The sequence below is a fragment of the Aphelocoma coerulescens genome, chromosome 14 (genome assembly GCF_041296385.1).
Source record: "Aphelocoma coerulescens isolate FSJ_1873_10779 chromosome 14, UR_Acoe_1.0, whole genome shotgun sequence".
NCBI lineage: Eukaryota > Metazoa > Chordata > Aves > Passeriformes > Corvidae > Aphelocoma > Aphelocoma coerulescens.
The window spans coordinates 10,645,197-10,669,098 of record NC_091028.1 but is presented as its reverse complement, the minus strand read 5'-3'; the positions used below and the strand labels follow the sequence as shown (position 1 = coordinate 10,669,098).

Below are 23,902 nucleotides of genomic sequence, written 5' to 3'. Positions count from 1 at the left end.
GAAGGCTAGGCTCTGGCTGCCAGCTCCGACCCTGCTTTGGAGTGGGGAGCAGCTGGGAGCTGCAAGAGCAGTGTGAAAATAGCCTTATAAGGCCAAGACACGCCGGCTCCAGCCTCCGCACAGCCCCGGCCGGGCTCGCTCCGCTCCAGCACCCGCTCACCGGATGGGTGCCCATGGGGACGGGGCTACACGTGAGATGTGTGGCCCCAAACTTGCTGCCTGGGCTCCCCTGGGGTGGGTGCTGCCCATGCCCAGGTGAGGTGGCACTGGGTGGGAGAGGAGCCCGAGGGTGCTCCCGGCCAGTTTGCAGGCAGCTCCCGGCCTCACTCAGTGTTTAGACTCGCTGTCTGTGGACATAAACACCGACTCTGCTGAAAAGTGGCCCCTGGCTGAACTCTCCTGCACTTCACCCCCTTCTCAAACTGTTCCTGGGGAAGAAAATTCCTTCCCACTGGCAGAAGGGGAGCTGATGTTGTTTTATGTCCTGGTGGGGGCTCAGGAGGGCTCTTCAGGGGCTGGCATGGAGGGACAGGTGTGTGTGGCACTTGCTAACCCATCCCACCTCCTTGGGGTGGGTGACCTGGGGCTGTGGAGAATTCCTTCAGCAAAACAAATCTCAGGAGCTGGCTGTCGGCACCTGTGATGAACAAGCCAGGGTCAACAGTGGGGAAATCTCTAGTGGGGCTGGGGGAAGTGGCATTTCTGGCATTTATCCATTTGGGGGATGTTTTGCATTGCTGGCTGGATTACACCAGGGCAAGTGTCCTGTCCTCTCCTTGTGCTGGCACAGGTTTGTTGCCAGTACAGAGGCACATTGGCATATGCCAAGGCCACATCTGCAGAGCACTGCTTGTGCCTCCATTTGTGAAAGGCATAATGGCTTCTGGCAGGCTGGTGAATCCAGGCAGTGGTGACATATGGGGGCATCTTCCCCAGTTTCTTGCACAGGGCCACAAGGTGTGAGTACTGAAGTGCAGGGGACGTGTTGCTTGATACTTCCATGTGAATGTGGCACTTGAGGACATGGTTTAATAGTGAACATGGTGGTGATGCTGGGTTGGTGATTGGACTGGATGATAAAGGTCTTTTCCAACCTTTATGATTCTGTGATTCCCCTGCCAGTGGTAAAAAGCTGTTTTTCTATTCCCTGGTGCATGGCCAGAGGTTTCTCAGTGGCTTTCACTGAGCAATGGATGCTGATACAGGAGTTTTGCAGGTGGGAAAGGTGTGCTCAGTGGCCAAGAAAAGATACCTCCCTCTTGCCTGGATGGCACAGGGAAAGCAGAGCTGCCATGGGCATGTGGGAGCACAACCTTCTGCTGCCTCGATGGATGACTGCTCCAGTCCATCCTTTTGCAGAGCCTGCAGAGGTTGTTTTCAAGAGCCTTTGTCTAATTTAATAAATCCAGGATGCTCAGCCTGCCAGCTGATCTATAAGTGTAATAAGATCCGCCCACCGCAGCGCTCTGGCCCCGTTGTGGCCCTATCGATAGCCTCGTGCCTGGTGGCAGGAAGCCCAAAAGGCTCATTGAAGCCCTGCTGCCATGCCAGCCGTACTCGCCTGGCGCCTGGGCAGCTTGGGGCAGGCTGAGCCAACCCTGTGTGTGTGCACAGAGCATCCCCAGCTGGGATTTGAGAGCTGTATCCCCAGCTGGGATTTAGGAGGTCATGCCTCCCCTTGCATGGCTGAAAAGGGGTGGCTCTACATCTGAAAATGGATCCTCTGCAACCACCTGAAGGGTGATAGCCAGCTGTGGGTCAGTCTCTTCTCACAGCTAACAAGTGATAGGAAAAGAGGAAACAGTCTCAATTTGCTCCAGAGGAGGTGTAGATTGGATATTAGGAGAAATTTCTTTACTGAAAGGGTGGTCAGGCATTGGAACAGGCTGGCCAGAAAAGTGGTGGAGTCACCATCCCTGGAAGTGTTCAAAAAACATGTAGATGTGGTGCTTGAGGACATGGTTTAGTGGAGGATTTGGTAGTGCCCTGGGTTAATGATTGGAGGTGTTTCTACGATTCTATAACTTTTCAAGGAGATGATGCTTTCTTGATGGCCTCCAGGTGGGAATGGTGGATGTGGCTGTGGTTTGGGCTCCCAGTGCCGTGCTGGTGCTGGGAGCTGCGTGTCCAAGCTGTGTCTGCGCCCTTGCGCAAGCTGTGGTTGTCTCCACGTTGCCCTGATGTGCCCATGACAATGTGACAGCGGGGTCTTGCTCCCTTCTGTTTGCATCCTGCCTGGAGCACCGTGATCAGCTGAGCTGGGCACTGGGATGGGGGAAGCTTTTAGCAAGCACAGGAGCTGCCTTTGCAGAGCACTCGGGAGTGCTGCGAGTGAGCTGCGCTTGGCAGCCACCCTCATGAATATTTTAGCTGGGAGAATTAACATTTGTCAAGACACATTTACGGAGGCAGCGTGGATGTCTCTTCCCCAGGCGCTGCAGGCTTGCTGCTGCTCGGGGCAGTGCTGGGAGCCAGGGCAGAGCCAGCCAGATCCTGGATGCTGAGCCCAGAGTGGGACAGCAGAGCCATGATCTCCCCTGGGACAGCCAGGCCCGGGTGCCAAGGCAACCAGCCCGCCATGCGAGATAGACAAATGGTTGTGGGTTGTTTTTTTTTTTCTCTTCCCCTCCTGGTTCTTGGCAGAAAGTAAAATGTCCCTTTTGTTTGGTTTCCTCCTCCCCCTGCCCCATCGCCTTTCTTTAAAGGTTGTGTTCCAGATTTCATCAACCCACGTTGTGTAATAGCCCTGGAGAACGGGTTGGGCATTGGCCATGTCCCATGGCGGCCGTGGCAGAGCCTCTCCTCGGGAGCTTGACCGTGGGGTTACCTGCTCCAAAACATACTGTGTACAGCTCCTGAGCAAAGCTCCCTTGTATTTTGTATCAAGCTGCCATGATCCCCATGTGTTAGAAATGACAGGGAAGGTCCTTGGAAAAAAATTCAGAAATTTTTGAATACAAATAATCCTGTTTTTCTACCTCAAATAATCCTGTTTTTCTACGTCAGCCCTGCAATGCCTTATGGAAATGAGGGCACTTTGCAGATAAACCCTTTTGATTTACAGCATCAACTCCTGTACCTGGGAGTTCATCACCCATGGAGCATCCAGCACTGTGCAGGAGGATGCAGTAATGCCCTGCTTGGGATTTCTTCCTTCAAACTTCTAAGAAGTCCCCATTCTTTCTGTCCCTCCTTTCCACTGCCCAAGTAGGGGGCTGCTGCAGTTGCTGAGCTCTGCATCCTAGGAGCATCCATCCAAAGATCCCTGCATCTCATCCAGAGGCTGCTGGTATTGTTGATGTGGAGGGCATGGCATGACTCACACCCTGGGCACCCAGGGAGGGAGAGGAGGAGGAGGGAGAGCACTCTATAGGCTTTGTGTGTTATGGAGAGGGATGCTGTGAGCACGTGTGTGTGTCAATAGGGATCTGTCATTCCAGAGGGAAACAGCAATGCAATTGTTTCTTGTCTCCGGTTCCTCTGCTGGCACTGGCAGCGTGGAGAGCTGGAGCTGCTCCTGTGATGCAAGCACTCCCTTTCCTGGGAGCTGGTGAAGGGCAGGGACTGCTCAAGTGACTGGGCTGGAGGCACCTGGTGGCTTCAAGGAGAGCTGGTGATGGTGGCCTTAATGGTGTCCTCTGCTTCCACGGAGGTGCACCTTGCTGCACTTCCACTCCTACCCCCAGTTAAATGACACACCCAGCCACTAGATCCAGTTCTGGGATAGCTGTGGGCTCCATCCCATTTGCAGCAGCATGGGAGATGGCAAAGGCAGGGCCAGCGCCTGGGGACGGGGCTGTCCCTGGGCTGGGGACTGGCAGCAACCAGCAGCTGGAGCAGGAGCTGAGCCTGAGCATCCACTCCTGCCTCACCCAGACACGAAGCCACCCTGGGGCCTGATGCTGGGTTCAGCCCTGTATCAAAGCATCTGCTCTTCCAAGGGCTGGTTGAAATCCCAGCCTTGTTGTTTTGGTGTCTCTGCCATGCAACACCTCTCTGCATCTGCATTTATTTATTCCCTTCCAACTGCTGGAGCCACAAAGTCCTCACCTGGCCAGCGACCAGCTTTGCTCATCCTTCTCCAAGGTTCCCCAGCCTTGAGAAATCCCCTGGCCCAGAGACAGGTGCTCAGAGGCAGAGAAGGGGTCCAAGCCATCTCCTTTACCTTGGTGGAGTTTGTGTGCACACACGCGTTTCCACCAGGCACCATTTGCATTTTGATTCACTTCAAAGTGCCTGCACTGCCTACAAGGAAGGAAACAAATGGTGTAAAGGAATTTACATCCCAAGCAAGCGAGGCTGCTGGTCTGTCAGGTTTCATCTACTGCTGAGGGGTGCGGGGGTGCAGGGGAGCTGCTGTGGGATGGAGGGTTCATCCCTGGGGCCGCAGGTGGAAGAGGGTCATTCCCAGCTTTGCTCCCAGCCCATTCCTGGTGTCTGGCTCAGAGATGCGGTGGTGGATGGAGACCCATGTGTCAGGCTGTGCAAGATGCCAGCATTCACCCTTCACAGGGAGGGCTGAGTGGCAAAACCACTTTGCAGGGCCAGCCTGGCTGTGGGGGGGCCCCAAACCGGCTCCTCTGCTCCTGGCATGCTTTGGTCAGGGCTGGGTGTGAGCAGTGGGAGCAGCTGCCCTGAACTGCCATGGGGTTGGAGGATGTTGGTTCTAGATCTCCTCCTGTGCCAGCTCCCTGCCAAATCCCTCGGGGGCCTTACAGAGAGTCAAGGGACTGAGTGGCCCAGGATCTCCCTGTGGGACTGGGGCTCCCTCCCTGCTCCTCACCCCTCTGTCCTTGTTGAATTCCCTGGAGCAAAACTGCTCTGTGAAGGAGGTTGGACCCAGACCTTACAGTCCTGGAGGCCTTGGCTGTGCCGGAGGCCAGCGAGACAAAAACTTTTCTGAGATTCCACTTGGAACAGGAGAAAGTTTTTCCGTTGGGTTTTTATAGCTCCCGGAAAGCGGGGTTTTATTTTTGTTGTCTAAGACAAAAAATCCTCTTAGGAGCTGACTACCCGCGGCGGTGCAGGGCGGGAGGCTGGACATGCGCCATGCTGGGGGTCTGGGCTGGGCTTTGCTTTCCCTCCCTCCATCCTGCGGGTTCTCTGGATGCTGATTTCCACAAGGAAGAGAGGAGGGTTTGTTGTCCCTGATGTACAGCTAGTCCCGTTCATGTACCCAGTGCTGCAGCCCCTGTGACGGCTCCTTGCCACCCCTGGGCTGCCATAGGATGCTGCCACCCAGGGACACAGCTGCAGGGAAAGCCCTTTCCTGGGGAAAGGGGCTATTTCCTACTGCCTGCAGTTGGTAAAACTTGGAGCTGTGGCAGTGTGATCTGAATTTTCTGGGTTTGTAGGCTGGGGCCATTGAGCTCTCCCAGTCACCCTTTCTTTGCATGGCACAGGCTGCTTTTGGAGGGGTTTTGCTGGCAGGGGAGCTGGTTTCCATGGTAAAAACCTTAACAGCATCTGCCAGAAATCCGTCTCCTTGCTGGCCCGGCCATCTGGAGGGCACAAGGAGGCTTTGGCTGGCAGGGTGGGGAGGTGTCCACAGGCTGCTTTAGGTCCTCCTTTGGTGCCACTGGCAGCTTGGAGGGATCTCTCCTTGGTTGTTTATGTCCCGGGTGCAGGTTTGCCCTGGGATGCTGGAAGGACCCCCGTGTCATCGAGCCTGGTGGGGACAGGCAGGCTGGGAGCCATGGAATCGCACGGGGGGAGGGCTGCGGGCACCGGGAGCGAGTGGATACACTGTAATCGGATGAGCCAGCGCTGCTCCAGATGGACCTGTCAGCTCTTGTCAGTGCTGACACCCCTCTGGGTGTCCCTCAATGTCCTCTTGGGCCACAGGGGCCACCACCTGTCCCACTTCACCAGCTCTGCTTGGAGCAAAGGGGCCGAGAGGCGACACTGTTCACAAAACCCACCAAGCAAGGTCCCTTCCATGCTGCAGTCCCTTCCTAGCAAACTTCATGGGTTTTTTTAATTTTAATGGAGAAAACCTGGCACTTGTGTCTGTCTGTTTGTCCCTGAGGCATCCTGTGCTGAGGACAGTGGAACTTGCTGCTTTGCCACTCTTGTCCCCAGGTGCCACCCCACCAGCCTAGATGGTTTGCAGCTGCAGACCCAAAGCTGGCCACTCAGTGCCTTTCCTTGGTGTCTGGGTGCCACAGCCGGGCAGCCATCCTTCCCTGGATATTTGGCATAGGAGAAGCACCTTACTGGCAGCAGTGGGCCAGATTGGTATGGCAGGAGTTGTAGCTGTTGGTCTGTGTCCCCAGATGTGCGGCACAGAGCTTTGGATGGATCTGGGTACTTGGGGGCAAAGCATCCTGGTGTCCACCAGGAGAGGTTTTAGGGCTCATCTCTGCACTCCTCTGCTCTTCTCTCCTTAATGTTGCTCCTTTCTCCTTTCCCTCGCAGCCAACCACCCTTCCGCAGGGCACCATCAACATGAACCAGTGCACGGATGTGGTGGATGGGGAGAGCCGGACAGGGCAGAAATTCTCCTTGTGCATCCTGACGCCAGAGAAGGAGCATTTCATCCGGGCCGAGAACAAGGAGATCATCAGTGGGTGAGTGCAGATCTGGGGCTGAGCCACTCCCAGGCTCTTCCATTAGCCAGGAGGAAGAGGAGGGTGCCCAGGCTGATCCTGGGTGCTGGGGATCCTGATGGGTGCTGTGGAGACCCTACAGTGCTTTTAGGGATCCCATTAGGTACCCAGCCCATTGACACAGGTCCTGTCCCCACACCAGTGGCAGGTCCCATAATTCTGGGGCTGGCATGTCCGACCCCAAGTGCCATACACCATCTGGTCCTCATCCATCCCTGGGCAGACATGGATGCTTCTCCCCAGGGGTGGAAGCTCCTTTGTCCCAGGGGAGCATCTGACCTCCAAGGATGATTAAAGTATCACAGGAATTCAGTGGTTCACTGACACCAAAGATTAGACCACTAAAACAAGCAAATCGGGGTAAATTTCCCAACTCCAGGTGTTGGATGGTGACCTAGAAACATCCTCTTCCATCACTCACATACCAGCTGGGATTGAAGCCGGCGCTGGTGAAGGTGCAGAGCTCTGGGAGAGCCGAGCTGCCAGCACACAGTGACAGAGTGTGCTGCTGCTCACCTGAGAGCCTTTCCCACATGGAGTGCCCAGAGCTCAGTGCCTCCCTCCCAAAATTTGTTGACATTTGAAGCTTGAGCAGGAAGCTGAAGAGATGAACACTTGCTATTTCCCACTGTTCCTGAGGCACGGCATCTCCTGCCTCCCCCAGCCCTGGCAGCAGCAGAGTCAGCACTTTCTGCTGAGATTTCTATTTCTAAGCCTTATCTTTGGTTGTGACTCCCCTCATTTTGTAAATACTTGTTGAAATATACATTTTTCTACCAAGAGCTTGGGATTTTGACCAGATGAGTGTTTCCATGCATTGAAATTTCCCTGCCCTACTGAGACAAGTGAGCACAGGTGAACCTCGGGTTGGCAAACATGTTCCCCCAGCCCCAGTCACGGCAACGCGTTGCAGTGGCTGCAGGTCTGAGATGCAGAGCCATGTGGGAATCACAGCACACGGAGCCAGCTCTTTCCTTGCTGGCAGGAGCAGTGACTATGCCCCAAGTCGTGGCCAGCCCCCATGCCCTGCTCTCTCCACCCTCTCCCCACGCTCCAGTTCCCAGCTCAGCCTTTGTTGCCGGTCCTGCCTGCTGCAGGAGGGAGAGGCATTGCAGAGCGAGGTGGGGCTGATTTATTGCTCATCGGCCCAGCGATGGGTTTTGAAGCAGTGCATTTGCTCCTGACTGCAGGCATTAATCATCCCCGAGCAGTCCCACTCTGGGGCTGAGCCAGGCTGGTTTCGTTTGCAGTTGCAGCACGACAGGAAGATTTCCCTGGCTGGGGGGGAATTTGTTTTACATTCATTCTGTGCTTCTGGCATTTATTGCTTAACCAAACCCCACTTGATGTGGTCATCTCCGAACGCTTTACAGCAGCACCATGCAAAGTGGGGGGAGAAGGAAACAGGAGCAGGGACATTTGAAGCAGGAATGTTTCCCAGTGGTCCAGGGATCCCTGTGGAGTTCTCAGAGATGCGGAGGCAGGTTGTCAGGCCACGGTGGGAGGACACAGGACTTCTCAATGCCGAGTTCACGCTGCTCTTCCTAGGACAAAAGAGCTTTGTCTGCAGTGTGAGGGTGTTGGCATCGCTCAAGGGGGACGGTCCTGCTGAAGGCTCTGTCCCTCTCCACTGTCTTTCAGAATCCTTGAATCTCTGCCCTGTGTCAGCCCTGGCCATAGCTTCACTTTGGCAGAGAGCAGGGTTTGAGCCAAAAAACCCTGGGGTCATCCCTCTTCTCCTGCCTTATTTTCCCTGCAGGACTTGGATGGGATGGTTTCTGGGTATTATTCACCAAGCTGACCCTGACCAAGTCAGTGTCACTCCTCTCCCTGTGGCACAGACCTCACCTTCTGCTTTCTCTGCCTGCAGGTGGCTGGAGATGCTGATTGTCTATCCCAGGACAAACAAGCAGAATCAGAAGAAGAAGAGGAAGGTAGAGCCCCCAACTCCCCAGGTAACCCAGGGGGGCACACACACTGTTACCCAGTCCCTTGCCTCCTTCTCAGGGCCATGGCCTTGCTCTGCTCCCTGGAGAGATCCCCCCAAACCATTGGGATCAGCAGCCCTCTGATGCTGCCTGTGTGGAGGGTGAGAGCTGGGGCAAACCAGGGCAGCAGATTGGTGCAAATTAATTCCTGGTCATCACTTCCAGGGTCACACACTCCTGCTTTCCTGGCTGCTTTGGGACCATGTTTTGCCCCCTGGGTGCTGTTTTGTGGTGCCACCCCTGCACACAGTCCTGGGAGTGACCACAAAGCCACATGGTCCCCATGAGGGACCAGGGAGAGGTGCTGTTCATGGGCCATTTCATCAGAAACAGGATGAAATTCCATCGGGCTCCAGTTACTCCCTGTGAGATGACCCCAGAGATAATGGGAATGAAAGGAAAATAGTAAAGGCCAGGGCCAGGCTGGGAGCTCCGGGGGCCGGAGCCGGGCTCTCCAGGGACCCGGCAGTGGCTTCGTGCTCACTTTGACTATAAATGGTAAAAAGTGGGGCCGGCTGTGACTCACTTGTTCCTGCCAGGCTCCCATGTGGCCAGAATGGGGGAGAATCCCACAGATGGGGAACGTGACCCCAAGGCCACCCTCATCTCTTGCCGGGGCTGAGAACAGCCGTGTCCCTGAGGCTGCCTGACCTCCAGGCATGCGTCCCACTGCCACAGGGGACTGGCTGGGAGGGCTCCTCCGGCCCTGCTGGGGGACCAAAACCAGCATCAGGGTTCCCCTGAGCCTTGGTCAGGGCTCCCCATAGCCTTGGTTTTCAGGTTCTCTTTAATGAAGTTCAAAGGATGGCCCTGGTGCAAACTGGGCCATGGGTGGGTTTTGTACAGTGTTTGTTTGAATAAGTTTTCATCACTCCACTGGATAAAGATGTTCTGGGCAATGGGAAAGAAGTTAGTGGGGAGACAATCCTTTTTTGAACACCAAGCTGTAAGTCTGAGCCACCCCTTGTCAAGGTCTAGGGTCCTCGCAGCCTGAACAACCCCTCAAGTGCTGGCTCCGGTGATGCTCCAGGGAAGATGCCTCCTCCCTCTGTATTACGAGCTGTCAATCCTCAATTCCCAAGAAGAGGACTGCTGCATTTGGGACACCGCAGGGAGTGGATGTAGCAGGGCAGGGATGCTCACCCTGGCTGGGGTGCAACACTAAACCCAGGCTGGGTTCAGGAGGGGGACGGGGTGGAGACGAGAAGAGGCACAGAGCCAGAAAAACATCATTCTGGGTTACATTTCATCACCATGGCAACTTCTTGGAAACTGTACAGGATCCGAGCTCCTGAGCACCAAATAAGGGAAGCGGCTGTGGGAAGGATGCCGGCTCCCCGTGGGCAGATGGGCTCCCCAGGTGCTTGGGGATGGGGAGCAGGGACCCTTGTGGCATATTATCCCCTTGTCTTGGGACAGACCACCCTGTCTTGCTTGCTACCCTCCTTCCACTCTCTCCATCCCATGGCTTCCAGCCCCATAGTGCCGGAAAAAGGCTCAAATTCACTTTGCAAAGCCAACCTCCATGTGGGAACTGCTGCTGGATGGAGGCTGTGCTGTGTCAGGCACTTAGGAGCAACCTGCAAAGGCAGAAGCAGCATTTTTCCTCTGCCTCCCAAATCCTGCTGATGCAGGTGGCTGGTCCATGGAAGGAAAGAGGATGTTGAGGAGAAAATCAGCATGAAATTCTCCTCTGTGAAATGGCCTCTCCTGAAGTTGGCTGCTGTTCAGCTTGCTCTCCGTGTGCTGGTGGCGAAAGCTTGCGCTCTTCTTAAAGATGGCTACACACTAATCAGGCAGTAAATCATGTCTTAGAGCTGCTTAGGGAGGGGTGGACACCTTTGTGATATAAAAAAAGAATTTTATATTCCTGTTTTTTCTCACTCTCACAAAGTTTTTGCTTGTCTGTGGCAGAGCAGAGCTTGGTCACAGCTGGATGGTCTTGGAGCATCAAGGTCATTTCCAACTCTCTCCATCATTTTGCATCATCCCTCTGCAAAATCACCAGGGTGGGAGCAATGCAGGGAATACCACTCCTGCTGCAGATTTTTGGACAGGGAGTGTTAGGTGTTTTCACTTTGCTTTGCAAGTAGGTTGCAGTTTTAGGAGAAAAAGGCAGGTTTCTCCTGCAGCTTTTGCCGTGCTCTGGTGAAGTGCAGGCAGCAGGAGAGACTGCGATGTCTGTGCCTGCCTGCTGCCCATGGGAACTCGAGGCAGGGTTTGGGGCTGAAATGTGGGATTTGAGGCTCTGCCCTGGGTTTGCACAGGGGTGTGGCAGGCTCGGGTAAGCAGAGCATGCCCAGACACACCTCATGCAACTGGAGGCCGGTTTTGCTGATTTTGGTGCATTCTGCCTTTTGGAGTTGTTCGTACCCCTGAGCAGCAGAGAGTTAATGTCTCTGCTCCCTCTCAGACTTCTTTTTGGCCCACATCTCTACCTCATTAAATACATGTCTACAAATAATTACGTGGGGGGGTGTATAAGAGATATATAAAGATATATATCCTGAGCTGGTGATTAGCTTTTGGCTTGGATCAATGAAGGAGAGTGTTTGGTGGACCTTGGAGGTTGGCCTAATTCTCTGCTTGAGCAGGGTCCCCTTGAGCAGATGCCCATGAACTCTGGATCATTTACCTCCAACACTGCATTCCTTTAGTGTGAAATTCCCCAGGGGGATTTTTTTTTAAATTGAGGTCATTTGCTGCTTGTCATGTCTGTGCATGGAGCCAGGAGCCACTCCCTGGGAGATCCCTGGTGGCTCCAGCACAGCCCTGCAACTGCCAATGGAGATGGCAGGGCTAAAACCCACCTGATGTGGGAGGAGGGGATGGAGAGGATGCTCTTTGCAGCCCTTGTTCCCAGGTTTCAGTTGCGAGTTCATGCACTCCTGTATTCCCCCCTGCTCCATGGAAAGGGAACAAGCAGCTGGAAAACGTCCCACAGTCCGAAGGGCAGTTAATTGTCATTGATTTATTGGTGGCTTTAAGAAGAATAATCTGTGAATGCAGAAGCTTAATATGACAACAGCAAAACATCTGCTAATGAACAAAGCCAAGGAAGGAATTGGAAAAGCTGCTGCCTCTTCTGGGTCACACTCTGAACCTGGGCTGGCCGGGCTGTGGCCACCAAAGTGGCATCATCCATCATCTGATGGACTCCAGAGCTCCTTGTTAGCAGAGAAGCACTGAAGATGATGGGGAATGTTTAAAAAAGCGTAAAGCACTGACACGTGTCACTGTCTCGTCCCTGTCCCGTTGTGATGTGTCATTGGCAGCACCAATGTGGAGCTGACACCTTGGGGTCAAGCCCTTGGGGACCCTGAGTGTGGAGTTGGGGCAAAGTCTCTAAAGAAAACTTCCTGTGTCTCCTGTTTTTTTTAGGAGCCTGGTCCTGCTAAGATGGCTGTGACCAGCAGCAACATTCCCAGTGCTGAGAAGGTCCCTGCCACCAAGTCCACACTCTGGCAGGAAGAAATGAGGGGCAAAGACCAAGCAGATGGGGGCAGTGGCATTGGCCCAGCCCAGAGCCCCATGCAAGGCCAGGCTGGGGCTGCCAGCTCCATGAAGGATCCTGTGCTGGACAGCAAGGAAGGTGAGGGATGGGGATGCCAGCACTGGTTGTGATGGTCGTGCCATTGTTCTCCCTGGAACAATGGGGGCTGGGGACAGGTCGCAGTGCTGGGGACATTTCCCTTATCTTCCCACTCAGCTGGGGAATGTTTTCTGCAGTGAGGTGTCCGTTGCCTTGCACCCATGGAGCTGTGGTTGCTGCCGGACTGGGAAGGACAGGGATGGAAATGGATGCAGAGCAGTGACTGCAGTTGCCTATTTCTTGGTTTGAAAGTTCAGATCTTTAACCTGTACAAACCTGACCCAAGGGTTGGATGGGCGTCCCCAGTTCCCTGCAGACTATCCCATCATCTCCATGGGCATTTGGGCTGTCAGGGTGGAAAAGCCAGGGGTGCAGGAGGTAGCACAGCATGGGGCTGGTGCCCAGACCAACTTTGCTCTCATACCTGCCCCTGTCCTGGGTGGAAAAAGGGTGTTTCTTTCTTAAAAGCAGAACTTGGACTTGAAACCAAGCACGGTGACTTCTCTGTCCCTTAGAGGAGAGCTCCATGAACGGGGACCGGATAGACTGCGGGCGGAAGACGCGTGTGGAGAGCGGGTACTTCTCCTTGGAGAAGACCAAACAAGACTCAAAGCTGGAAGAGCAGCAACTGCCTCCCCCGCCAAGCCCGCCCAGCCCCAGCACCCCAAACAACAGGTACAGTTATCCCAAATCGCCCTCACAGGAGCATGCCCAGCCCTTTCCTTCCCCAGGTATCCGATCAGGCGACCGAATGATTCACAGCTTCTCTCTGAACTCCTTGGACTCGAAGAGCAGTTGCCCCATGCACAAGGACTCCAGCAACAGAGATGTAGGAAGGGGAGCTGAAAAATCGGGGCGTCCCCTTTCTTTTAAAGCCAGCCGGCAGTACACCACCCTGGCCGACGTTCCCAAGGCCATTAGGATCAGTAATCGTGAGGCCTTCCAGGTGGAGAGGAAGCGGCTAGAGCGGAGAACCCGGGCTCGTAGCCCTGGGAGAGAAGAAGTGGCCCGGCTCTTTGGGAATGAGAGAAGGTAAGGGATGAGTGGCTCATCTCCTTGCATGCTTCCAGCAGCAGTGAGGTTGTGTCCCCAGCGCAGCCTGGATGGAGCAGGTGGAGTTTGGTGGGTGGAGCCTCTTTGTTTTTTAGTGCTCTTGGGTTTAAGGGTGCCCATCCATGCTGACCAGGTGGTGGGATGTCCTTGATAGTGGTAGTGGGCAGGTGTCATCCTGCCGGACTGCTCTGGGGATATAGAATGATTTGGGTTGGAAGGGACCTTCAAGTTCTTCCAGTTCCATCCTCTGCTGTGGGCAGGGACACCTTCCACTATCCCAGGTTGCTCCAAGCCCCGTCCAACCTGGCCTTGTACACTTCCAGAGATGGGGCAGCCACAGCTTCTCTGGGCAACGCCTGCCGGTGCCTCACCACCCTCACAGGGAAGAATTTCTTCCTACTATCTAATCTAAACCTACCCTGGTGTTGGGTGGTGGTGGATGCCCACATTGCCATCAAGCCCACCCTGCCGGCCCCTCCCGGCGCGGCACACGCTGGCAGCCGGCACCATTAATTAGGTTAGCTCTCCTAATGGCGTTAGTGCCAGGTGCCTTACGCAACTGCCTAATGAGCTGAGAGAGGTTTCAAAATGTCACGGCATTAATCTGGGAGAGGAGGGAGAGGCGGGTGCAGTGCCAAGGCAGGGCTCAGCGGGCTGCAAAACAGCTTAGTGTGGAGGAGGACGGGGAGGGCGTCCGCAGCGCGCGCCGGGTGCGCTCCGTGCGAGGCCAAGGACGGGCCACTCGCCCTGGGAGAGACACATTTGTGCAGTGAGGGCAGTGGAGCAAACTGGGAGACAGGCCCCAGGCGAGAGGGCCGCCTGCCAGTCTCATTTTCCTGCCCTGGTTCTCCTCCGGGCATGTTCTCTCTCGCACAGTTTCAGTAGGAGCTTCTCCTCTGTTTCTTCCCAGCCCCTAAAGGACTGTTTTCCAGACTGGCTTCCGAGAGCTGGGAGCAGGTCTGGGATGTGCAGCACAGCCTTGTGCTGGTGCCATCAGTCGGCAGGAGGATCCCAAGCCTGGCCCAGAGTGTGTGCAGGGAGTGCTGGGCTGGGAATAAACGAGGAGAGCTTGGGTTTGGCTTTGTCTGCCTTGGGAATTGGCTTTTCCCCAGGATGGAGGAGGAGAATGCCACCTTGGCCACCCTAGCTGAGAAAAGGCTGGTGGCTCTGGTTTCCAGGCTGAGCTGGTGCTGCCTGTGGGTGACATTGTGTCCCTGCTGTGTTCGCTTGCACAGGATGCCTTGGCCAGTGCCTGTCCCCAGTGTGACAGGACAGTGCATTCCTCCAGTGCCAACAGTCTCTTGCTCCAACCCTGGGGTATCCTGCAGCACTGGGATCATCCTGCACGGAGCTGGGAAACAGATTTTTAACAGATAACAGGGCCTGGGAGAGGACATTGCTGCCAGAGTCTGTCCTTTTTAATGTCAGCCCCCGTCACTGCCTGCTGGTGGGTGCCTTTTCCCAGGGAAAGTATGTTTTTCCCAGCCTAGCTGAGGCTGTTAACAGTTTTCTTTGCTTTATCAGTATTGGCAGCAGTTCCCCTGTATCAGCCCAGGGCTTTTATCAGAGCAGAACGGGTGAAGGGAGAGGAGCAGGAGCTGCACCAGGCACTGGGGTCTTGCTGCCCGTGGGGCTGAGCCTGGTCCAGCTTTTGGGAGGGGGGTGATGGCAGAGAGCAGAGGGAGGGGTCCCTACCTGCCAGAGGGTTTGGCCGTGGATCACAGCCCCATGGTGCTGAAGGAATGTGCCATGAGTAGGGATGGCTCAGTGGGTGTTCAAGGATGGGCACGTTTCCTCCTCCAGTAACCTGGGAATTGGCCAGTGCAGGTGGTGGGGGCAGAGAGGCTGTGTGTCTTGGAGCTGGGACAGCCATGTTAGAGCTCAGTGGACTCAACAGGGCACAGAGATACTGTCCAGTGTCACACCAGAGAATTAACATTCCCCAGCACCCTGCACAGCTTGGCTTGGCTGCTTTTTAAACTTGAGTTTACTTAGTCCCCATATCCCTCTCATTTTTCTCCTCTGAGCTCAGACTGTGCTGTTTGAGGTTGGGCAGATACAATAACTCACTTCCATGCTGTGGGGTTGGCTTTTTCCCCCTGGTTTAACACCATTTGTAATAATCCTTCTCAGTAACCCACTAACATGTCTGGGAACACTTGACCCATGCCAACCCCACAGGCACCAGCTGAGCATCGTGCAGATCTGCCCTTCAGTTATTTTCAGCTCTTCCTCCCATTTTTTTGTGTAAATCAGTGCGAGTGTCAGAGCTGTGGATGGAAAAGAATTATTTTCGGTACCCAGTGTTGCATCCTGAGTGCCACACCTGATGGCTTAGCTCCAGATAAAGCAGTTTGTCAAGGCTTCTTGCCCTGTTTCCTTATCGTGAGAAATATTACGTGATTTAAGTCCAGGAATTTTCCGTGTTGACCATTTATACTTGATGCTGCCTCCATGCCCCATGCAGACGTCTGAGCTCGCAGCCACTCAGAACCAGGAATCAGGAAGCAGGAGATAATCTCCACGATTTTGGCGGAGCGGCAGAGTGCGAGTTCCCTCTGCTGGCATGTGGCAGGATGGGGCTGTGGCACCATGTCCCACTAGGCTGGGGGGCAGGGATTGAGGCCAGAGAGGTCGAGCCATCTCCAATCTCCCCTCTTAGACCCATCCCTAGGGCAGAAGGGCAGGGGCAGCTCTTTGGAAACCCCATGGATGAATCTCGAAGTGTTGCACACAAAATCACAGCTGAAAAGAGCTGCAGGAATGTCCTTAGACAGTGGTCCCCATGTCCCAGAGGATCTCTACAGATGCAGGGATAAATCCCCGCTTGTCTCAGGATTTCTGTTTGACAAACTTGGCTTTTTGTGCACAGTTCCAGGGGTGCCTGTAAAACCACAGCATTCCCAGTTGACCCCATGTTCTTCTCACACTGGCAAGAGTTCACTGTGGTGTCAGCCAGTTCTGCTGTAGGAGTGTGGTATGGGGCTGAGGTGTATTTCTAGCAGCAATTAATAGCAGAAGTGCCTGAAATTGCTTAAAAGACTTTTCTCGCTCAAATTCCTTCTCTGGAGTTTCTTGAGGTGTAAAGGTCTGCTCTGAATTCTGCTTCTCCCCATAATGAGAAGTGCCTGCTCTCCCAAATACAGGTTTTCCTTGTAAAACTATCCTCATCATTCTTGTGGACCTCTTGGGGAATTCCTCTTCCTTTTCCTGACACTCACTATCTTTCTTGATGCTAAATAATGAATGAATCCAATAAAAACAAAGCCCTTTCTTCCAATCAAAGAAAATGACTTTAATGACAGCTCGTGCTGGTCTTTTGAGCTTTCCTTCCCACTGCGCACCCCCTCCACTAACAGCTGAGATCTGCAGCCCGGGTTTAGTGGCCTGGAAAAGATTAACAGCCTGCATGGCCGAGGAATTCCTTGGGATGAGCTTTTGTAGTTGAAAAGCTAAATAGCACTGCAGCTTTTAAAAAGCTTCTTCATACCTGTCCCAGCCTTGTTTTGTCCACACAGAGCTGCTGTGCGGAGGGAGCAGCTCTATCCAACACGTGTGGAGGGGAGGAGAGCCCTTCCCTCCCCGTCCCTCCAGGATCTCTGGCAGTAACCTCTCTGAAATGTTGATCTAATGGGAAAAAAAAAGATTCTTTCCTGTAATCCAGATGATATTAACCCTTGGGGCTGTGATTTGGTTGCAGTGATTTATTTTTCTCCTCCCTTTTTCGATGACGAATGACTGGAATGATTTTGATTTTGTTTTGAATGTAGATGCAGATATATAATTTCCTCTTCTGTTCATTCATTTTCCAGCCTTGTTTTCTTCCAGGTCTTGTTGCTCTCCACCTTCTCCTGCTGTGTTGCTGTGTGACGTGTCCACCTTTACTTCGCCTGCTTCGCTACCATCTCATCTCAATCTCAAGCCGTAGAACAACCTGGTGGTGCAGCCCCTTTCATGAGAAATCAACCTGCTTTTGATTTTGTTTTTATGTTTTTTCGGTTGGGTTTTTGTTCTTTTTTTTTTCTCTTGATTTGTTTTTCTTCAGACCTTCACCTAACAGGGCACAGATAATGTTAATTCATGGACCTTTTCCTCCCTCCTGAATGAGACTCAGAGAAGGCTGGGCCAGTATAAAAAGGGTTAAAAAAATGTGACTCCAAAACAATTCCCTATCTGTCAGTGAACACAGAACATGGATTTATGCTTCACAGCCTGGCTCATGTCGGGCATCTCATGTGCAGAACATCCCAGGGAAATTGAGAGCTCTGCACGAGCCCAGGATCTGCCCACTCCCAGTTTGCAAACTGGGAGGCAGCAGAGTCTGAACAGATGTCCCCTAAAAGCATCAAAGATTTTTAAATTTACATAGCAAAGTCTTCCCCACCAATTTTGTCCTTTCCTCTTTGGTTGTGTCCTGGCAGCCTGGCTCTGAGCAGCAGTGGGGGGCCCCAACCCCCCCCCAGGGGATGGGATGTGCTCGGACTGGTTCTCTCATTTATGGAATTTGGTGCAAATGTTGGTTGAAAACTGAACGTGTCATGGTTTTTGAACCCTTAAGCTGCTGTTCCTCTTTGTGGGAAGTGTTAAAAATGTTTTTATTTTGGATAACCTGTTCCCCCTCATGTGGTTGCCATTGTGATTTTCATGCACATCAGAGGCTCATACAGAGCAAGCAGCCCCAAGTTTGGATGTGGCACACATGGGTCCAAATTTTGTGTCAAGAAACCACCTGGACAGCTTTTTTGGGGAGGTTTGAAACAGAACTTTAAGCCTCACAGCTTGGAGCACAGCTGGCATGTGCTGGTGGCGGGTTATTGCTTTATATTCCCAGGTTGTGATTAAAGACATGAGACTGATACTTGCCCGAACCCCCAGGAATGCATACTTACACACCAGCAGGTTCTTTGGAAATTGCTCTCCTGTGGGTCAGCGAGCAGTTTTTCATGCTGAAGCAGCATTTCTAATTCCACCTGTTTGCTCATCCTTAGGAGAATCCCATTTGGTTTTGATCCAGAGTTGGCTCCTGCTCCATCCACATTTCTTCATAGTTCTCTGTCCTCAGAGACACAAGTGCCACGGTGCAATGGGCCACCAAGGCAGTGTCTGAGAGCCCAGGTTGTGCCCCCTGATGTCCAGACTGGATTTTCAGCCCAATTAAGAGGAGAGAAAGGCCCCAGGTTCTTCAGGGAGTGCCCTGCCATGGTACTGGGTGCTCCTCATCTCTTCACACCCCTTCAGCTGGTGCATCCTGTGAGCCAGAACCGTGGTCTGGGGGCACCTATGGACAGCCCTTGCTCCATGCAGTCCTGTGGCTGGTCCCTGTGTGAGGCTGAGTTGTCAGAGGGTTCCTGTTGCAGTGAACACACTGGGGGACCCAGAGCCACCCGTTATCTCTGCACCCCAGCTTGGTCTGATGTGTCAGTGCTGTGGCCTCTGGGGGGCCATTGACAGCCCCAGTGCTAAAGGGTAGAGGCAAAGCTTAAGCCAAAGCTGCTCCATAATCCCTGCTTCCCAAGGAGTTGTAAAATTCACAAATAAAAAATGATTGCTGGTTCTGTGAGGGGTTTCTAGTTACTGAAGAAGATGCTACCTGCAGAGCTGAATAATGTGAGGTCTTTCCCCACTTTGTGGGTAAAATGATGTCAGATCAGGGTTTTTACCCTGGATTTGGCCATGCTGGAGCTCACAGAGAAACAGGGACCAAAAGCCAGGTGTGCATGAACTCTGGGTTGAGTAATTCTGCAACCTTAAATTTGTGGGGTTGTACAGCTCCGCACAGTTCCTGCTCTTGTGTTTAAACCATCTCTGGTTTCCCTTTTGTCTCTGTTTTCCAGGAGATCCCAGGTAATTGAGAAATTTGAGGCACTAGATATTGAGAATGCAGAGCAGATGGAAACGAACGTGTCGGGAGGCTCCGCCCTTTCCAGTGAGACACGGCAGGGCAGGAGCGAGAAGAGGCTTTTCCCACGGAAACGGGTAAGATGCTCAGCCAAGGTCTCCTGGAAGATGAAACTTGGAATCCTGCAGCCCAGAATAGAGGGTTTAGCTCCAGGGTTTGTCCCTGGATGTGAATCTGGAGTCGTAGGCAGCTCCTGCAGGAGCTGAGCTGGTGTGTGTGCTCTGTGCAAATTTTCCTGCTCTGCTCCTTTGGCCCAGGTGTAGATCAGAGTGGAAAATAAGGCTGTCTCTTCTCCTTTCTCCAAAATACAAAGAGAAGCTTCAGGTCTGGCATGGCAGGATACATCAGGATAGGGTGAAGTAACAAAAGAAACAGGTTTGAGAGTCCCAGATATGCTCGGATATAATGGGAACAAATTAATGCCTGAAAGGACAAAAAAATGTATTGCCAAGGAAATGACACTTGTTCTGAGCCTGAGATGCCCCTTAAAGCAGATTTTTATGCCATGAGCCAAGAGAGCAGGACTCTGTCCTAGTTCCTGCACTGATCTGGGCTAATGCTGTTCACACAGGACTTCACTTGTGAAGGAGCAGCTGTGGGCTCCATCCTGGACGTGTCTGCGTCACCTCTGTCTCCACACCGCCGGGCAAAGTCTCTGGACAGAAGGTCCACAGAGTCCTCTATGACGGTGAGCCACGAGGGCCATGTCCCCTGCCTTGGGGGAGGACGTGAGAGGCCCTTCCCAGCAGGTCCCATGGAAACTGGACTGTTGCTGCTTTCCTCGCAGCCAGCACATAGGATATGGGATACACCCAGATCTGGAGCAGGTTCAGGAACCTGAATCAGTTGTGACCAGGTGCTTAGTTGGAGAAGGGCCACACTTTTTGCTTGCTGCAGGAGTTAAAACTCAGAGTCTTGCAAGGAGCACTTTTCCTTAAAGCACAGCAGCTGGGGAAGCAGACCCCATTTTGCTGGTTATTTTCCCCTGGAATACCCTATTTCCTTGATGCTTTGGGTGATGTGTCAGATACTCATGCTGTAGGTCATCCTAGAAGTGCTGGAGTCACCTCACCTGGCCAGAGCTGCTCTTTGCCCCATGGTGTCCCCCAGCAGAGGCTGCAGCAGGGCATTTCCAACTCAGCAGGGAGTCAGTTCAGTTTCTGGACTGGGACCAGCCTCATGACTGAGGTATTTTCATAGGATCACAGAATCCCAGAATGGTTTGGGATGGAAGGGACCTTAAAGATCATCTTGTTCCAACTCCCCTGCTAGGGGCAGGGACACTATCCACTAGACCAGGCTGAGCAAGCACATGTCCCAGTTTTCTAATGCCATTGCCTTGATGTTTATGCAGTTGGCAGTGGGTGTGAGTGGGATGAAGGCTGCAAGGAGGAGCTGAACCTTCCCTCCTGGGTTTTCCTCCCTTTGCATATTTCAAATGCTCACCAGACCTGGAGGCAAACAATACAGAACAAACACAAAGTGCTCTCCTGTCCCTCACCACCCTTCTGTAGGGACAAAATAAATACACTTGCTAATCTCTCAAATAGATTACAGAGCTACTGTAAATACAAGTTGCATTTTATGTGGATGGACAGCTTCTATTCAAGGACTTAACAGAAAAATGCAGTAGTTGGTGTTTCTGGAGCTTTTCCTGTAGACTTGTACAGCCACAAGAGGGATTTTTAAATTCTTGGTGGGAATAAAAAGTGCAAGAAGTGCATATGAAGTGGCAATGCACATTATCTAGTGAAGGGAAGAAAGTTATGGAGGTTTAGATTAGGTATTGGGAAGAAATTCTTCCCTGTGAGGGTGGTGAGGCCCTGGCACAGGTTGCCTAGAGAAACTGTGGCTGCCCCATTCCTGGAAGTGTCCAAGGCCAGGTTGGATGGGGTTTGGAGCAACCTGGGATAGTGGAAGGTGTTCTTGCCCATGGCAGGGGCTGGAGCTGGATGATTTTACTGTTCCTTCCTACCCAAAACATTCTATAATTCAGTGCTTTACTTTCCCCTGTGTTTTTTGTGGAGCAGGACTGGGTTCCTACCACCATGAGATCACTCAAGTGTGCGATGTGCTGCCCCACAGGTTTGATTGAATAGGCTTCCAGACCCAGTTTCCATTGCTGCCCTTGCTGTAGCCCATTTCAGATGCTGCAGCTGGATTTCACACACTGCTGTCCTTTCCTCCTCCACTCTGCAGCACGTGGAGCAGCTGGAGGAGCTCAGCCTCGGGGGAGTGAAAGCATTTCCACCACATCCTTCCCTGCACACGGGCAGGGCTGGGAGGAAGGGCTGGCAGCAGTTATCCCACGCTGTCTTGCTTACTTTTTTCAGGAATTCAACATCCCCATGCACCCACATTGGAGGAAAAAGCAGGTGTCGTTTGGGTGGTGCAGGGCTCGGATTCCCTGTATTTCCAGCCTTGGGAACTCAGCCTGTTTTGAACCCTGCAGCCTTGCATCAATAGCACATAGTTTTTCTTTCATAATATATAATAGAGGGTAAAACTGCCTGAAGTCTTGCTAATTCCTTGTTTATCCTTTCTCTGTAATGCTGGTGTAGCAGTAGGAAATTGCAGGAGAAATGGTAGGAAGGGAACAGCCTGAATAAACCGTGCAGCAGGTCTCTGCTCCTCCTGGGAGCAAACATTTAGCCACCATGCAGTGTAATGATTCAGTTTGGGCTAGATGACCTTTAAAGGTCCCTTCCAACCCAAACTGGTCTATGATTCTATGAATTTAACTGTTGATGGTCTCTTTTATTGCTCTGCTGGGTTTTATCAAGTCGCTGCTGTTGCCTTCTGGGTGCAGACACTTCTTCCCTCTCCTGATCCCTCTCTCCTTTCTTCCAGCCCGACCTGCTGAACTTCAAGAAGGGCTGGTTGACAAAACAATATGAGGATGGGCAGGTGAGTCAGGAGAAAGCTCTGCCCTTCGTGTCAGTGTTTGGTGCTGTGGTTAGTCCTGGTTTCTGGCAGCTCACTTCAACATCCTGGCTGTGCTGGCATGGAGTAGCTCTTGGTGCTGATGGAGCCCCAATGTCCTGGGTGGATCAGTATTGGGCTGTCTTGAAGTGGGAGTTCCTGGTGCTCTGTCTGGGGGAGGTTTCAAAGGTGGATATCATATCATGGGTTTCTAGGGATCCAGGGCAGCTTGAATGGCAGCACAGGTTTCATGTTCTTGTTCCCTATTTATTAGTTTCATCTCCCTTGTGACCCAGCGACCTCTTTGGTGTCAGAAATGAGGCTCAGGTAAAGTCTCCTGAGTGCCAGGGAAATGGCAAGGCCAATAAATAAATAAATGACACAGAGAAGCAGCTGGTGCCACTTTCCTGCTGCCAGTTGCCAAAGGGATGCAGGATGTTCTGCCCTATTGGAGCCTTAGGAGTGGGCACTGGTGCTGAGGCAGCATGGCTGGCCCTGGCTGTTAGCAAACCACCCCTTCCCTGGATTTCCTTCCCTCCTGCTCAGCTGTCAAGGGCAAATGAGGGCAATTTGCCTGTGGCTGTGGGTGGCCCAGGCTCTGCTGTGGGTACCCCTGGTCCAAGGACACATCCATAGATAGCCAAAGGGGAACTGGCAGCTGGAGCGAGTGCTGTATTGACGGAAAGCTGCCTTGGGTGAGCCTGTGCTGGAAGCATGCAGGAGGCAGATTTGTATAGAGCAAGGGCCAGGAATAGACTCCCAGCTCAATTTCTAGGTACTGCAGATAAAACATGAATGTTTTACTGCTTTTTTTTTTTGGTGCTAAAAAGACTTTAAGTGCAACCCCTAAAAGCCTCGTCTTGCAGTGGAGCTAATGGGGAGGCTGTGACTGTCCCGTGGCTCTCGCAGTGTCGCTGTCACGTGCAGGGTCTGGTGCTCTGCGTGGCACCGGGGAATTCGGGGTCCTGGTGGTGCAAACCATCACTGTCCCCTGCCTTGCTGCCTGTTTGGGTCTCCCCTTTCTCATGAAGGGGCCTTGATGAAGTCAGGTGTGGAGCTGGGAGGGACGGGCATCGAGCTGCCTCCTGAGGGGTGTCTCTGCCAGGTGACCTGTGACGAGCAGCCATGAATACAGTGGTAGGGAAGGAGCAGGATTGTAACTGCTCCATCTTGGTTGTTTCCTAGTGGAAGAAGCACTGGTTTGTGCTGACTGACCAGAGCCTGAGATACTACCGGGATTCAGTGGCAGAGGAGGTAAGTGTCTTCTGTCAGTGTTCAACCCATTACAGGGCAGCGCCTGGTGCTCCCAGACAGACCCTGGGCCGGTCACTGCCTCCCTCAGGGCCCCCATTCCCAGATACCGAAGTCCTGGAGCCCCTTCAGGCCCTTTGTGCTTCTCAGGGACCTGCTGTGTCTCCCTGCGAGCCCACCATGCTTTGGGGCTGCAAAGCTTTGTGGCTTATTTTACCTCTTCCCTCTGCAGGCAGCTGACCTGGATGGAGAAATTGATTTATCCACGTGCTATGATGTCACTGAGTACCCAGTTCAGCGGAACTACGGCTTCCAGATCCATGTAAGGAAAACACGGGGAGGAGGATGAGTCCAGCTGGTGGGGATGCTTGTCCATGGCAAGGGGAACATCTCCCCAAACACCCAAGAGAGGCCACTCAGCACCCCCCACAGTGCTCCAGAGAGCTCTGGCCTTGGGTTTGAGAGCCAGTTTTTTGGCTGTCAGAAAAGGAAGGGGGGAAAAAGGGAAGGTTTTGTCACAGCCTTAGGATCTCACCTGTGGCAGAATCAGTCTGATTGCTGAGAAATGCTAATTCCTACAGGGAGTGTG

The 23,902-nt window shown here is 53.0% G+C and overlaps 1 protein-coding gene across 3 annotated transcripts in view; it reads left to right on the top strand.

The window, feature by feature from the left end:
- MPRIP (myosin phosphatase Rho interacting protein) overlaps positions 1 to 23,902 on the top strand; it is a 74,269-nt gene that overhangs the window by 25,249 nt on the left and 25,118 nt on the right. For 2 of the 3 annotated variants that reach the window (XM_069029801.1, XM_069029802.1), the window contains exons 4-12: positions 6,418 to 6,569; positions 8,479 to 8,563; positions 11,978 to 12,188; positions 12,704 to 12,863; positions 19,076 to 19,217; positions 19,712 to 19,828; positions 21,991 to 22,047; positions 23,248 to 23,316; positions 23,546 to 23,635. In XM_069029801.1, coding sequence (XP_068885902.1) covers positions 6,418 to 6,569; positions 8,479 to 8,563; positions 11,978 to 12,188; positions 12,704 to 12,863; positions 19,076 to 19,217; positions 19,712 to 19,828; positions 21,991 to 22,047; positions 23,248 to 23,316; positions 23,546 to 23,635 — 1,083 coding nt within the window. Of the gene's footprint in view, positions 1 to 6,417; positions 6,570 to 8,478; positions 8,564 to 11,977; positions 12,189 to 12,703; positions 13,221 to 19,075; positions 19,218 to 19,711; positions 19,829 to 21,990; positions 22,048 to 23,247; positions 23,317 to 23,545; positions 23,636 to 23,902 lie in introns of all 3 variants that reach the window. The other variant, XM_069029803.1, reaches the window with a different exon arrangement.